We start from the raw sequence: 15,131 nt of genomic DNA, 5'->3' as shown, positions 1-15,131 counted from the left end.
CTCTCTCTGTCTCATTGTGTCATATGGATTACTGTTAATTTATTATGCTGATCTGTTCTGTACGACATCTATTGCACGTCTGTCCGTCCTGGAAGAGGGATCCCTCCTCAGTTGCTTTCTACCATATTAAAGGGTTTTTTGGGGAGTTTTTCCTTATCCGCTGTGAGGGTCCTAAGGACAGAGGGATGTCTTATGCTGTAAAGCCCTGTGAGGCAAACTGTGATTTGTGATATTGGGCTTTATAAATAAAATTGATTGATTGATTGATTGATTGATTGATTGATTGATTGATTGAAAGCAGTGCAGACTGCCTGAGCGTCTCACTGCATTGTATTATATTAAAATTCAGGTGGCAGGTGACAGATCAAAATAAAAATATGATTTATGTTCAACCATAAATCGACACAGACAAATTCACTTGATACGTGTCCCAATGTTTTAACAAAACGTTGCCCTTGTCTGCATCACTGTATGGGTATTAAAATAAATGCATATGTAAGCAAAATGGGTAACTGTGTATAACTGTATTTTTAAATTAATTAATAATTATGAGAGAACTTTGATTTTGTCATTTTTGCCCAAAAGAAATAAAAACACAAAGTTTTTCCTTTGCTTTTTTCCCAGTGTGGACATTTAAAGGTTAAAGATATCTGAGCCCTTTCTGTCCCTGCCCGGACACCGTCCTTCCTGTTGTGGGTGTGGACACCAGTAATGGAGGAGCAGCGTCAGTAAATCGGCTTCTTCTAAGTTAGTAAAGCAGTTTAAAGTATGCTGAGCGGTGTCGCCGTGTAGCTGGGATGCTGTGTCAGGATGGGAAACCTGTTTGGAAAAAAGAAACAGAGCCGAGTGACGGAACAAGACAAAGCTATTCTGGTGAGAGTCACCGCGAGCTAACGTTAGCTGCTAATGTTAGCCTCCACACTCAACGGCAACAACAGCGAGTCACGCCAAACCGCTGTGTAAAACTGGGGTTATTAAGCAACATGGCGTCTCAGTTATCATACAGACACGGTCTATAAAACACGCCTTCATTATTTTGACACCCTGTAAGTTACTCTTTAATTCGGCGTCAGTATAACTGGATGTGTAGTTTAACTTGATCCCACCTGTGGTTCTGTCTTCATGTTAGCCGGTGAGGAGCCGAAACAAACACTGTCATTCACTGTTAAAAAGTTGACGTGTTAACCACTTTATCCAAAGTGATGCTCATCTGTGTGAGTGCCGATTTTATCTGAGGAGCCTGACGCCGGTCTGGTCCCGTTATCTTCGTGAAATATGTTACAGCTGGTGCTTTACAGGGTGGAAATGTTTAGCTGCAGATAATCAGACTGGAGCTTCTGTTGGGTCTGACAGAGCAGCAGGTGGGCTCCTCAGCCTGCACACTGACTGCTACACACACACACACACACACAGAGGAAATACTAATACTTCTGTAAAAACACTCTGAATGCAGTAAAAGTCCTGCATTGAAAATCTTTCAGTCAGTTAATTTATGAAATCAGGAAAAAAAAAAAGATTTTAAAAGTATTAAAAGCACAAAAAATGTACCTGTGACCGCTGTACACTAAAAATAATAATAATAAAAAGCTTTATTTTACACAGCACCTTCCATACGATAGATGCAGCGGAAAGTGTTTTACAGTAGCAGGAATTATAACATAATTCAATATAAAAGAAGATTGAAATACATTTTCAAAATCAAAAATAAGTAGAGTGACAGTAGAGAACACAGAAGGCATCATAGCTCAGTATCAACAAAACCATAAATCACTAAACATTAAATCATAAGTAAAATAATTTAACCGTGTTTACCGTTCAGATGTGTGCATACATACATTTTTATTTTCATACGGGAAAATTTGACTTTTTAGATTTTTATATTTTAAATTTTTGTATGCTTTGTACTTTTTATTTAGCTTTTGTGCTTTGTTTGTTTGTTTGTTTAACTGTCTCCTGTTTGTGTTTGATTGTGAAGTATGCTGCCGTATAAATTCATTTCCTGTAAGGATCAATAAAGTATAAATCTAAATCTATCTAAATATCTGTGTTAATCTAAATCATTATATGATAAAATCATAAGTAAAATTGTAAAGAAAAAATTGGAAGTAACGTCTTTCAAGCACAAAACTGTAAAATCTAAACCATGAAATCATTAATATATAAAACTGTAGGTAAAACAATAAATCACAAAATCATAAGTAAAAACATTAAAAGTAAATATTTTCATTATTTTATAATTTTTTAGGTAAGACAGTAAGTCATAAAATCATTAAAGCATAAAATTGTTAGTAAAATCATTCAGTCATAAAATTGTACAATTGTACGTGAAATTATAAGTAAAATTGCTAAATCAAAAAATTGTAAGTAAAACCATGAAATCATTAAATAACAAAGTCATCGTCAAATCATATGTGAAATCATGAAAGTATAATTAAAAATTTTACATAAAAAAAATTGTAAGTAAAATCATTAATTAATGAAATTGTAGGTAAAACAATAAATCATAAAAAAAAGGTAAAATGGTAAGTAAAATCATTAATCATAAAATCAGGTAAGATCCAACACTTTAAAGAGGTGCAGCAGTGTGAAGTGTAGAAACTGTGTCAGGTCTGTTTCAGTGAAGTCGCAGTGAATTAAAGTTCAGACTGAACAGATGTGATTTTAGTTTTCTGTTTTTAAATATACAGTGAGCTGATTTCTGTGATGTGTTTCAGAGCTTTGAGGCGTCCTTAACAAACGTTACATCCCTAATTCTTAAAGAAAGTACCTCACATCTACCGGAGAATAGTACCTGAGTAAATGTGTTTCCACCAGTGATGGTGTTTGTGTGTGTGTGTGTGTGTGTGTGTGTGTGTGTGTGTGTGTGTGTGTGTGTGTGTGTGTGTGTATGTGACAGCTTAACATGTCTCTGTGTTCTGGCCGCAGCAACTGAAGCAGCAGAGAGATAAACTGCGGCAGTATCAGAAGAGGATCAACCTGCAGCTGGAGAAGGAGAGACTTTTGGCCAAACAGCTGCTGAAAAATGGCAAAAAAGAGTGAGTACACGGAACGATGATGACGTCACTGTGACGAGAGAACACAGAGGTCACTGACGAAGAAGGACGTTAAAGCTGATACATCACTTCATCCGACCAGCCACATTCATCTTCATCATTCATATTAAAATGTTTTATAGATATTCACGGGCAAAGATCACACACAGAAACAACCTGTTCGTATTTTCACTTTATTTAAAATGACGTCAGCAGGAAAATAATTCTGTAAAATCAAAAAGCTGAACAGGTTATTTGAAAATATTTAGTTTAGTTTATTGTCACAAAACCAAGTGGAGCTTTATTATTTGGTTTTTGAGGAATTATAACCTTGTTTCCACAGTTCAGTTCAGTTCAGTTCATTGTTTCCATTTCCTCAGTGAAAGTTGTGGATGGTCCCAACAGAAGCGTTCCTTAGCATCCCCATGTTTGGTCCCCCCTCTGTTGGGGTACCTAGCACACAGATCTGGTACTAAAAGGTGGAGCTAGAAACCCTGCAGTCTGATTGGTCAGTAGAGGACGCTCACTCTGGTTTTATGTAACCTCTGTTCATACATCAGTAAACTACAACTATAAAATGAAAGAGAAAAAAATAACTTCATTCACTGGGCCGACTGCCGGCAACTTTTAAGGTGGAACATTAACTTGTAATGTTACTCAATGCATGAGTTGATGACGTGAATCCATCAGCACACCTTAAATTTCACTGTGACAACTTTGACCATCACTTTAGTTTTATATGACACACACTTTTAGTAATGACTTTAAAAATATAGATGAATTTGGAGCGGATTATGTGAAGGTCATATATTCTAATCCTCACTTCCTGTGGGCTACAGCAACACTAAACCCCTGAGCTTGCCTGAGAAGGACTAAATGCACAAAGCTGCTATTTTTAAATATCCCATGGAGAGAGACTCTCACTGCAGCCTGTTCTATTTTGTTGTGAAAATGTGGGCGTGCAGCCTCGTTCTGTGGACGATAAACCAGGTGCAGACTTCCATCTGTGTCACCGCTGATGAGGAAATACAGCGAGTGCTGGACGGAGCAGTGAGTGACAACAACCCCGCCCACATTTAAGAGGACTGTCTGAACACACCGAGGGTCTAGGTACCATGTCTGAAGGCTTACTGCTGGTTCCAGAGGTGCTGGACTGAAAGGGTTTGGTGGAGACGGGGCTAATGTTTTTGGCTTGTACGTCCATCCCATTCTTGTGAATGCAACATCTTAAGAATGCCCTGAGGAATTTTGAATTGATTAAAATTTTGTGGTCAAAGGTCACTGTGACCTCACAAAACATGTTTTGGGCTATAACTCAATAATTTTATTCACTAATTATGACAAAACTTCACACAAATGTATAACAGGATCAAATAATGAAGAGATGACATCTTATATCCAAAAGGACAAAGGTCAGCTTGACTGTGACATCATCATGTTTTAACGTCATATCTCAGGAACAGAAGGGGAGACATTTGGTCAGATACTGAATTGGTGACTCTAATATTGAAACTGTGCTGATTGTATAGATCTTCTGTGTGTGAATCCATGTTTTAGAATTTGTAGCTTCTTTGCAGCAACGTCCATATTTGACCTGTTATCAACTGTCATGGCTCCATATGAGTCTGGACAAACATGTATGTAAACTGTAAGGGAGACACACAACCCAGTATTTTAGTTCAAGGGAATGTTCTTCAGAAAATAACCAAACCTTTTTTGTATTTTCTGTCTTAAAGCCTTTGCAAACTGAGTCCATTTTTTCATCCAAAAATGTAGCACGTCTAAAAATAAATGCGACTTGAAACTTGCGACACTGAGTCCGAAACTTGCGTTCGTGATTAAAATTTTCGGAACAGGTTGGATTTTCTGTGTTTTCACCAACATCAGAGCCGTTTGACCAAGAATCAGTGATGAAAATGTGGCGGGGGGACACAGCTGCGACGAGACAGAGGAACAGAATCATTTCATAACTCAGACAGCTACTGTCAGCAGGTCAGGTAGTCATATTCAGGTGGATGATGATGATGATGACGAGGAGGAGGAGGAGGAGGATGTGGACCGCACACAGAGGCAGAGAGAGAAGACAGCTCCGCCCCTTCATGTAGCTGTGTTGCCAAATGACAGACAGTTAGGGAGTGGTGACAGCCAGATAGATAACTCCAGAGGCAAAGGAGAAAGTGTGACTTTTCATTTTGTCACATGTCACATTAAGAAAACATATCTGACAAAAATGGACTCAGTGTGCGAGGGCTTTTAGTCCAGGATTTATTTGTTCCTTCACTCAGAGTGACACTGGTTTAATATCTTCTGGGTCCAAACAGGAAAGCGCTCCTCCTGCTGAAAAAGAAACGCTACCAGGATCAACTTCTGGACAAGACGGAGAACCAGATTGGTAACCTGGAGCGGATGGTGAGTGGTGGGGGGGATCGGAGCGACACACAGCGTGAAGCAGCAGTAATGAAGAGAAACTAACAGCTCCTCTGGTCTCTGCTGGTTTCAGGTTCAGGACCTGGAGTTCGCCCAGATTGAGGCAAAGGTCATTCAAGGGTTGAAAGTTGGAAATGAGTGTCTGAAAAAAATGCACGAGGTAGGTGATGGCAAGGATAAAAACTCTGATGTCTGATCACCACACCTCCACCTGTATACCTGCTTATTGATGATTGGCTGCTTCTCCCACATCAGGTGATGTCTATTGAAGAAGTAGAACGGATTATGGATGAAACTCAAGACGCCATCGAGTACCAGAGGGTGAGTCCCCCGCTGATGTCAGAAACACACTTTAATCTTTGATTTACTGAAGACGAGTCCTGCTGACGTTTCTAAACGCTCATGCTACGATACGAAGCTGTTTGTTCACTGAGCGCTTGTTGTCTCCCCGCAGCAAATAGACGAGATGCTGGCGGGCTCTTTATCACAGGAAGATGAAGATGCTGTCCTGGCTGAGCTGGAGGCCATAACTCAGGTCGGTCTCATCAGCGTTTACACTCAGATTTCTGACTCTGTATTTGAAATTAAAGTGACGTGAGAGGCTCCATCCTTCCATGTTTTCCATCGTGTGTTGTCTCCGTGTCCACTCTCAGGGAGACGTCGAGCTTCCTGACGTTCCTGCAGACGAGCTTCCAGAAGTCCCAGAGGCCACAGAGAAGAAAGCAGGTTTGTTCTCTCTCGAATTGTCTTTGTCTTAAATTCCCCTCTGACCTCAACGTCCTCTTTGTGTTGACCTGTTGCAGCTGTATGGGGGGCAGAGAGACCAGGAGAGAGAGTTGTTGACTAGAGATGATGCACCGTCTCATGGCGGTCACTTCCTGTCAGCGTTACAGATCAGAAGAATTTACTAGAAAGTTTGTATGTTTTTTTGGGGGTGACGGGAGGAGACGTGGCACAGTTAGTCTCTCAAGAAAACTGAGGGTGCGTTCTGAATCATATTCTTTTTACGTTCAGCACATACTGCAGCTGTCCTTAAAAAATATCTGCTGTTGCCTGCAGTGTGATCACCGTCAGGACAGAATACTTCCTCGTTATGTTACGCCCTGAACTTTGACCCTCTTACTCAAATATCTGTTACCGTGGAGATAAAATATTACAAAACTGTGCTGATTGTATAGATCTGTGTGTGAAGCATCCATGTTTTCACAGACATGGATGGAAACTGTCAGAGACACTGGACTGGTGGGCGGAGTCACACAGCAGTGAGGTGGTGATTCTGGTTTAGTTCATGCCTCTCCCCTCAGTTTGGTATCTGAAGAGAAACAGTCCGAACGCTGATTTTCGGTTGTGTTGATGTTGGAGCCGTCTGTGGATCCTCCTCCCTGCTGTAAGTCTGTCAATCTGTTCTCGTCACAGAGAGGGATCGTCCCAGGAAGAAGCCGGAGCGGGAGATGCTCGCTGCATAGGAGCAAGACTGACCTCCATCAGCTGACCTGCTGGAACTTCACCACACTCCAGTCCAACATTAACCTGCAACCACACAAACATCTGCTGGAGGACTCTCTCTCCTGCAGACGCCTGCGGTGAAGTGACCGCAGCCTCCGTCAGATCCTCCACGCTGTCCGGCCACCGTCTGTCCCTGAAGGCAGTAGCGGCTGGGACTGGTTTAGTGGAGGGACGCTGATGGGAACCATGAAGACCTGTGAGATCAGATAACTGTGCCTAACCCACCACCAAATCATTTTACTCACACTGACTTCACTTTAATGCATGTATGTGTTACTCACTGATCATCTGTCAGAGTCCATCCTGCTGCCGATGGACGTGTCATTTAAAGTCTGTAAAGGGTCGATTCACCCAAATATTAATCCTCTCGCATTGATTTTATCTGGTCATGTTTTGGTTTTATTTGTCCAGGTTTTTTTCCTCCTGAGGTGAGTGGAACTTCATTTGTGACGCTCGAGGAATTAAAACATTTTAAAGAAAACTCTGCAGCGACGTCTCTGTCCAGAAAACAAATGACACAGTTTCTCCGCAGACGGAGCTGTCAGCAGATTTTATTGGTCGGTCCCTCCAGGATTTCACAACAAATTCAGCCAATCCCTGTGAACTCTGTGACATCACATTTTTTTTAATCACAACTTTAGTGCAAATTTGACTTTTTAAAACAGATCAAGCACAGTCTGGCACCACAGAGCCGCTACGAAGTCCCATCTTTACACTGTGTTTACATATTTACACAGAACCAGAGGATGTCAGTATCATGTCGCTGCAGTGTGTGATTACAGACAGCATGATGACATCACAGAATCAGAAGAGACGTGACACGTAACAGCATCGTCCTCTAGTGTGACATGTAACATTCGTGTCAGTGGCTTTTTATAAACAACAACAATGAAATCACATGTAAAAAACAAACATTTAGCGTCCCTGTTAAATGGCGGCTGATCTCGGAGGGTGAGGAGCTCCTGGACCTCACTGTTTTCACTGTTTGTGGACATTTTCTGTTCTTCTTCTTTGAGTTATCTGCTAACTGCTACTTTTTAAATCTCCCACGGTGGGTTTGCACACATTACATGCCCATGATCCCGTCCTGCTAGCTTCGGTGCTGTTAGTACCTCTGCTCCCGGCAGAGACAACTCTGTCCCCTCATTCAGTGATCGTACCTTTTATACACAACGTTGAGGCTGAATAATGACGTGATTTTCCCACCTTGAACAGGCAGTGTAAAAGGGTCTAATGACAGGGCTAACTGTTAGCATCACACAGCTAACATAACCCAGCGGTTAAAAAGAGATTTAATGACAGATTCAAGACAATTCGGTGTCGGTGAGATTAACAGCAACAATCCAAAAACTTTCACAGAATCCTGGAGGGACTGTGACGGCCCCGAGATGTCCTCTGAGCCGGGTAGCTACAGGACAGATTGGGGCCACTGTCTACCAAAGAAATAATCAGAGAAAAACATCTGTAAATCACACGCTGAGAAAAAATCCAAATAGAGAGAAATTTCTGTTTCATATTTTTTGGCCTAGTGGTGGCGCCCCCTGTCTTTACACTCATTCATCACAGTACTGTCAGTTATCAGTGTGTGTGGACAAAGGTCTGTACTCAGATTACTTTATTTCTTGCTTTTAATAAAAACAAAACCTGACATTATTTTTTACTGCAACAAGACCTGACTGAATGAGATTCCACAGGGCTGGGCAGGATATGAGTATTATATGGATAATATGGTGAGTGTTTCTGGTTTTAAAGGCTGCTTTACAGTAAAGTGTTTTCTGTTGTAGCTGTTCTATGATTTTTCTTTATCTACTGAGTCATTATATCCATGATGATGATCAGAAATCTCTGTGTAAGTATTTTGTCACAGCACCAGCTGTCGTAACAGTGTTGATATCGAGGTGTTTGGTCAGACTGTTTGATTTCCTTCAGATCCCTCAGCCTTAACTTTTCAGTCGGACTTTAAAATCTGGGCAAAGACAAAAAAAATCTATCATCATCAGCAGCAGCAGCAGGACAGAGTGATGAATACATGACCACGCGTCAGTCATTATTCAGTCCCTGCAGGTTTCGCAGGCTCTTTTTGAGATTGTTATCGTCTCATTTCACTGCAGCTTTTCTAAAAATCTGCGATTCATGTTTCCATGTTTTAAGGTTTTTATTGTAATTAGGGTCACAACAGTGTGAGATTTTCACGGGACGATAACCGAGTCAGAAAATATCACAGAATTGATCTTATCATCAGTCAGAATGAGCCTTAAAGGAACGAAAACAGACGGTTATTGTTGGTTGAACAAATGTTTTATTACTAGAACTGAAACAGTTTGTTTGAAAAGTCTCCCCTTAGAAAATTACTAAAATAAATAACTCAAATAAAGGGGAGATACTCTTGTCCTGTTGCTTTCTTCTTCTTTTTTTTTTTAGCAATATACATAATATATACACCTAACAGCCAAAACATTAAAAACACTGACAGGTGAAGTGAACAACACTGATCATCTTGTTACAGTGTAATGTTCTGTTGGTAAACCTTGAGCTCTGACGTTCATGTGGATGCCACCTGACATGCTCCACCCACCTGAACACCAGTGCAGAACAGGTACCCCCCCCCCCTCCAATGGCAACAGTACTCTTCAGTAGCTGCGATGCGCCATGCCATATCACTCAAACTGCTCAGGGCTCAAGGCGTCAACCTGGCCTCCAAATTCCCCAAATCCTCGTCTGATCAAACGTTCATGGGACATGCTGGTACCCCACCTCACAACCCACAGGACTCAAAAGATCTGAAGCTAACGCCCTGGTGCCAGACACCACAGGACAACCCTTACAGGTCCTGTGTCTATGTCTTGACAGGTCAGAGCCAAATTTCGTCCAAGGAGGACCCACCATGGATCAGGGGTACCTCTGGGGTACTAGAGGGGCCCTCAGATGTTTGATGAGATTGGGATCTGGGGTATTTGGAGGCCAGGTTGATGCCTTGAACCTTGAGCAGTTTTTGTGATGTGGCATGGTGCATTATCCTGCGGGGGGCGCCACTGCCATCGACAAGTGTTGTTGCCATGAGGGGGTTTACTTGGCCTGCAACGGTGTTCGGGTGGGCGGAGCATGTTAGTGTTAATTGCTGCATCCCTAGTGTTTGCATTTGTATAGTATAAGGGTGCTTACACACCTGCCCTGTTTGGATCGGTTCAGTTGAACTCCGGTTCGTTGAGGCAAGTGTGAAAACAGCAGTTGCACCAACACTGCAGTAAAAACACCAGCTGAGATGCATATATCACACATCACACATATCGGCTGAAGCAATCTCAGAACCCACTGACTATTGTCTGATGGCAAGTTAGCTTTATAGAAACTTTTTTTAATGTATCTGCATTCATAAACAGATAACAGTTTATAGAGATTTGCCGAAATGACCAGAGGGCGTGAGAGGAGGTCTCGTCTCGGGTATCTGCTGGCTGCACCAGATGAGCCAGAAATGTTGGCCCTCACTTCCAGAGGTGAATCATCGACAGACCGAAAGCTGAAAGAGTTCCAAAATTGAATTTGCAGAAAAGTTGCAGTGATCAGACTAAACTGAGAGGTGGTGCAGAATTTCCATGAACTGTTCTGATCACGACGTCCTGGAGGGTCTGAACGTTCTCACAGCACAGGCCTCGTCTCGACCCGCCTGGAACTTTCTCTAAAGTACCGAAACATTTGCATGTGTTTGTCAGAATATTCCCTCAGTCTGACCCCCTTTTTCAAGCAGCTTAACAAATCTAATTCTTCGCTCCCCTTGTGGATTAGTTCAGTGTCATTGGAGAAAGGGCTAATCATATCGTCTGTGGGCTTACCTATGAAGCCCAGACAACAGCTGGTAATCTCTTCAGAGGAATAACTTGACACAACGTGGATCTTTACCTGCTGAGTATTATCCTGCAGGGGCCTGTAATTATTTCATTGTGCGCATCACGCCCACGTTCACTCGCGCAGATGTGTGTAAAAGTGCAGCAGGAGAGATGGCCTACATCGGTGAGGCTTAAGCTGGCGTATCTGTGAAGATCCATCCAGCTAATCTGTGAATCAGTTAATCTCACAGTGACTCATCAGTGCACCATCAAACTGCCCATCTTCAGACTGAACCTCCCTCCCTCTGTCTGCTCCTTCTTTTACAGTTAAAATGTTTTTTATCCTCACTGGTGCAGCTCACAGTTTCACAGCTGAACACAAGGTGGCACCAGATGCGCGCTGAAGTGAAGGTGACTGAGTTGTTTCAGGAGCTGGAGGCTGTGGACGAAGATGTCGTGCTGCTAATTTAATCAACAGTGTGTGTCCAGCTCCGTGTCAACAGTTCCTTTGTGTCTCTGAGCTCAGCCCCCTCCGCCACTGCCCCCGAGCGAGCCAGACCTGCTTGCCATCCTCAGCATGTTGTTGTGTCTCTGCAGCAGGTTCGACATGTGGAGGACACACTGAGCAGCACTGAGCCAAGGCTGGTACAGCAAGAAGAAAAAATCGTGGGTGTGATGAGTGGGAAAGTTTTTAACATAAAGTTTCTGCCATTGTGTAAAATACATTCATAAAAATCCTAAAACATGTCTGACGTTAACATGGAACACGTTTCCTTTGTTAGTAGGGGCAAGGGTTAGGGTTAGGCTAACCCTAACCCTTGCATGATTCTGTTTTAATACATCTGAAACAAAAAATGGTGAAAACATTCATTCTTTTTGCAGCAGAAACCGAAGGCTTCCATGTCATTACGTCGGTACCTTACCTTACCTTACCTTACCTTATCTTACCTTACCTTATCTTACCTTACCTTATCTTACCTTACCTTTTGTGCCGTGCTAACGTGCAGCATTTTTCCCATGATGACCACAGGAGATCATGGTTTGCATAATCCTGTATATATATCAATCTAAAATAAAAACCATAACAGACAGAACACTCATCCTCGTTGCAGCAGAAAAGGAAGGCTTCTGTCTTCCTCGTCATCCTGTCATCACCTGTCCTTACATTACCTTACATTACTCTACTTCATGCGCAGTGCAAATGTGGTATTTTGATTACGCTGACATTTCTCTGTAATGGCTGCCGGAAATCCATAATAGAACTTTTGTTCCTTTGGCAACAGAAAGCCGAGGCTTCTGTCCTCTGTGTCCTCACGTCATGACCTTACATTACCTCACCTTACATGCGTTGCAGATGTAGTATTTCGCTGTAATTACACCAGAATTTTCCCCATTTCCCCAAAATGGCTGCAGGAGATCTCTTTTCCATAAACCTGTTTATATATCAATCTAAAATAAAAAGCTTAACAGCTAGAACATTCTTTCTTTCTGCAGCAGAGAGCTCAGGCTTCTGTCTTCTGTCATCATGTTGCACGCTCGTTGTGACATCACTGCAGGATGTCAGAGGAACGACTTTTCACTCAGCTCATAAAAACGATCATGTCTCAAAAAATAAATAATGTACGTACTATAAATAAGTTTTGGATTATTAAGAAATATTTTCTTTATGTTTCTAGACTTAAAAATCTTTGGATCAAAATGTTTTGTCCTGTAACCTTTTCGCTCAGATTTTAGGGATATGAAGCATTTAAAGATACTCCAGGAAATGAAAAACACCAGAGTGGGCGCTGGTGGACTGTTGCTACTGCAGAGTTCAAAGGGTTAATAATGTATTTAACGACAGATGTAACAGCGTCTCATGAGAGAGGGAGACTGGAGCTACGATGGACGGAGACTTGGTGCCAAAACTTTTGATGTTTTGGCGCAGAGCAGAATAGTGAGTTAACAAAGCACCTGGAACTGCGCCCTGCTGTTGTCAGAGAGATGTCCCTGCATGCTGTTTTAACCTAAGTAAAGTGGTGGAAATGGGGTAAAACACTGGAGAGAATTCACCTGTGAAAATGTGTGGGCCACCTGTAAAAGCTTTTGTTTCCAAACGCTGATATCAGAAAGTTGGATTCAGACATTAAAAGCTTCTGATTTCTTTTTGGTTTCAGGTGAAGGACACACTGAATTAAAGCGTATCCATCTGTTTCTACAGAACAAAAGCATCAGTCAGATCTTTTCAAAATAAAAGGGAGCTGTTAACTGTTCCTCTCTGTAGCCTTGAAGTATTTTTACCACACGGCGCCTGTGTGTTGGTTGTTGAGGCCTCTAACGAGCCTGAATCTGTGTCAGCTCCGCTTTGCTCTGACACTCTGAATGAAGTGGCTCCATCCTGCCGCTGACGGAGCACCACCAGCCCATCGCTGCTGCTGCTGCTGCTGTCGCTGCGTGGGAGTGGGCGACGCACACAGACTGGAGCCTGAATGTCAGAGCGCCACGCTGATGAATCACGCACGTGGATCTGAAGCGTAGATCAATAGACTGAGAGGACGATGGTGAGTAGGATGGTCATGAAGGGGAGATCAAATGCTGCTGAATGGACGTGTGTGTGCTGCCCACTCAGACACTTGCCTACCTGCCTACACCTCCGCTGTGCGCTGAATATACTCACTCAGTCCAGGTCCAGCTCTGCTCTCACATCATCATCACCACAAGGCTCAAATATAACAGGCCTCAGGTCCTGAAGGACTTAGACAGTCTTTCAGGTCTACAGGTTCTGAGGATTCACTCGATACTGGGGTTTGTTCAGGGTCACCCTGCTGGTTGAGGCGCTTTAACCACGGCGTCCCCTGTAAAGCGCCAGTGTGTCAGAGTTAAAATGAATATAATCTAATCAGTGTTTTTCCTTCAGTGTATAATCAGCTGACAGTAAGAATGGTTGTGTTCTCGTTACCTTAGAATGACACGTTTATATCCACAGAGATCGCCATGTTGCACTGCCATGTTTCTACAGAAGCCCAGAACGGACAAACCAAACACTGACTATAGGAAGGGACATTCATGTTCTCCTTCACACTTCAGTTCTGCAACCTCACCACTGGACAGGAGTGGGTAGTAACCAGACCCTCAGAGAGTGGCCGTGCTTTGAAGTCAATCTTGGTTGTGGCCAAACAGTGGTACTGCAATTTCCAGGGTCCATTACGTGACGCCATGGGGCCCAAAAAGACTTTTTACCGCAGAGTGGGTCTGCTCCGTTTCAGTGGGCCGGTTCACGCTAAACATGTAATGACGAGGGCTTGAAAACTGCTTAAAGGCCCTGGCACACCAAGCCGACGGTCGGCCGTCGACCAAAGTCGGGCTTTCGCTCTCTCTCACTCCGCTCTCTATCACGCAGGTGCAGAACGTACGTGCTACTTGGCCGTCGGATGTAGTCCGTGTAGTGTGTTCAAATGCAACTGACACAGGGCGACGTGAGGCGACGCAACAGTTGGCTTTTGTCACCGCTAGTTCTTTGATGTCAGTTTGGTGTGGCCAACCACGTAACTGTCAGCTGACAAACAACGCTGTTGGCTGACAGAATAAAAGCCACAGTAGCTTTCCAAGTGGACAAATGATTGCCTGAATGACATCATCAGTCCTCTGTCTAATCAGTCTCCCTTCGCTTGTTTGTGTTTGTATGAGCCATGTGGACATGGTGACGTAAACGCCGCTCTCACCGCTGAAATTTAGCAGCAGATCTGCTGTATCTACCGGCTCTGAGAACTGTCAAATTGTGTGTAGACTCCGCCCACTCTGTGCACCACAGGCGAACACAAGTGTACTAATAATGCAGACCCACTTACACTGGGACAGAGACGACTACAAAGTGAACGCCGGTCTTAACTTTTGTTGTTGTCCTGCTGCATTTCCCCCGACGCTGCTGGGCGCTGTTAAACAGAAATAGCGACTGGCTGTGTATCATGCCGACATTTAAGGATGGCTTTTTTTGTCAATGCCCAAACACCGGATTTCGAGGACTTCAGAGTGAGACTGGGTTGTTTTATGGGGAGCTGAATTATTCGCAGAGGTCTCTTCCTCTCCGACACAAAAAGACTGACCAGGAGAAAAACTCTGAATGAAGACGTTTCAGGTTAAAACTAGAACCACAGCCCTGTGGTCGTATGACTCCGCCCCCCAGTCCAGTGTCTCCATCCATGTCAGTGGAAACATGGATGCTTCACACACAGAAGATCTATACAATCAGCACAGTTTCAAGATTAGAGTCACCAATTCAGTATCTGACCAAATGTCTCCCCTTCTGTTCCTGAGATATGACGTTAAAACATGATGATGTCACAGTCAAGCTGACCTTTGACCT

At 43.0% G+C, this 15,131-nt stretch overlaps 1 protein-coding gene across 1 annotated transcript; it reads left to right on the top strand.

Moving 5' to 3' along the window:
• The first annotated feature begins 675 nt into the window (after positions 1-675).
• Positions 676-7,446, top strand: chmp6b (charged multivesicular body protein 6b). The gene is made up of 8 exons (XM_033611444.2): positions 676-873; positions 2,926-3,035; positions 5,354-5,441; positions 5,533-5,619; positions 5,715-5,780; positions 5,914-5,994; positions 6,113-6,185; positions 6,876-7,446. The coding sequence occupies exons 1-8, from the start codon at positions 811-813 to the stop codon at positions 6,923-6,925; spliced, it is 618 nt and encodes a 205-aa protein (XP_033467335.1). The 5' UTR covers positions 676-810; the 3' UTR covers positions 6,926-7,446.
• The last annotated feature ends 7,685 nt before the right edge of the window (positions 7,447-15,131 follow it).

The sequence above is a fragment of the Epinephelus lanceolatus genome, chromosome 21, assembly GCF_041903045.1.
Source record: "Epinephelus lanceolatus isolate andai-2023 chromosome 21, ASM4190304v1, whole genome shotgun sequence".
Taxonomy (NCBI): Eukaryota; Metazoa; Chordata; class Actinopteri; order Perciformes; family Serranidae; genus Epinephelus; species Epinephelus lanceolatus.
This window is presented reverse-complemented; position numbering and strand designations above follow the sequence as displayed.

Coding starts and splice junctions, on each gene's coding strand:
- chmp6b (XM_033611444.2), top strand. CDS start 811: ATGGGAAACCTGTTTGGAAAAAAGAAACAGAGCCGAGTGACGGAACAA. Junction 5,620..5,714: donor GTCTGAAAAAAATGCACGAG/GTAGGTGATGGC, acceptor CTCCCACATCAG/GTGATGTCTATTGAAGAAGT. Junction 6,186..6,875: donor GGCCACAGAGAAGAAAGCAG/GTTTGTTCTCTC, acceptor TTCTCGTCACAG/AGAGGGATCGTCCCAGGAAG.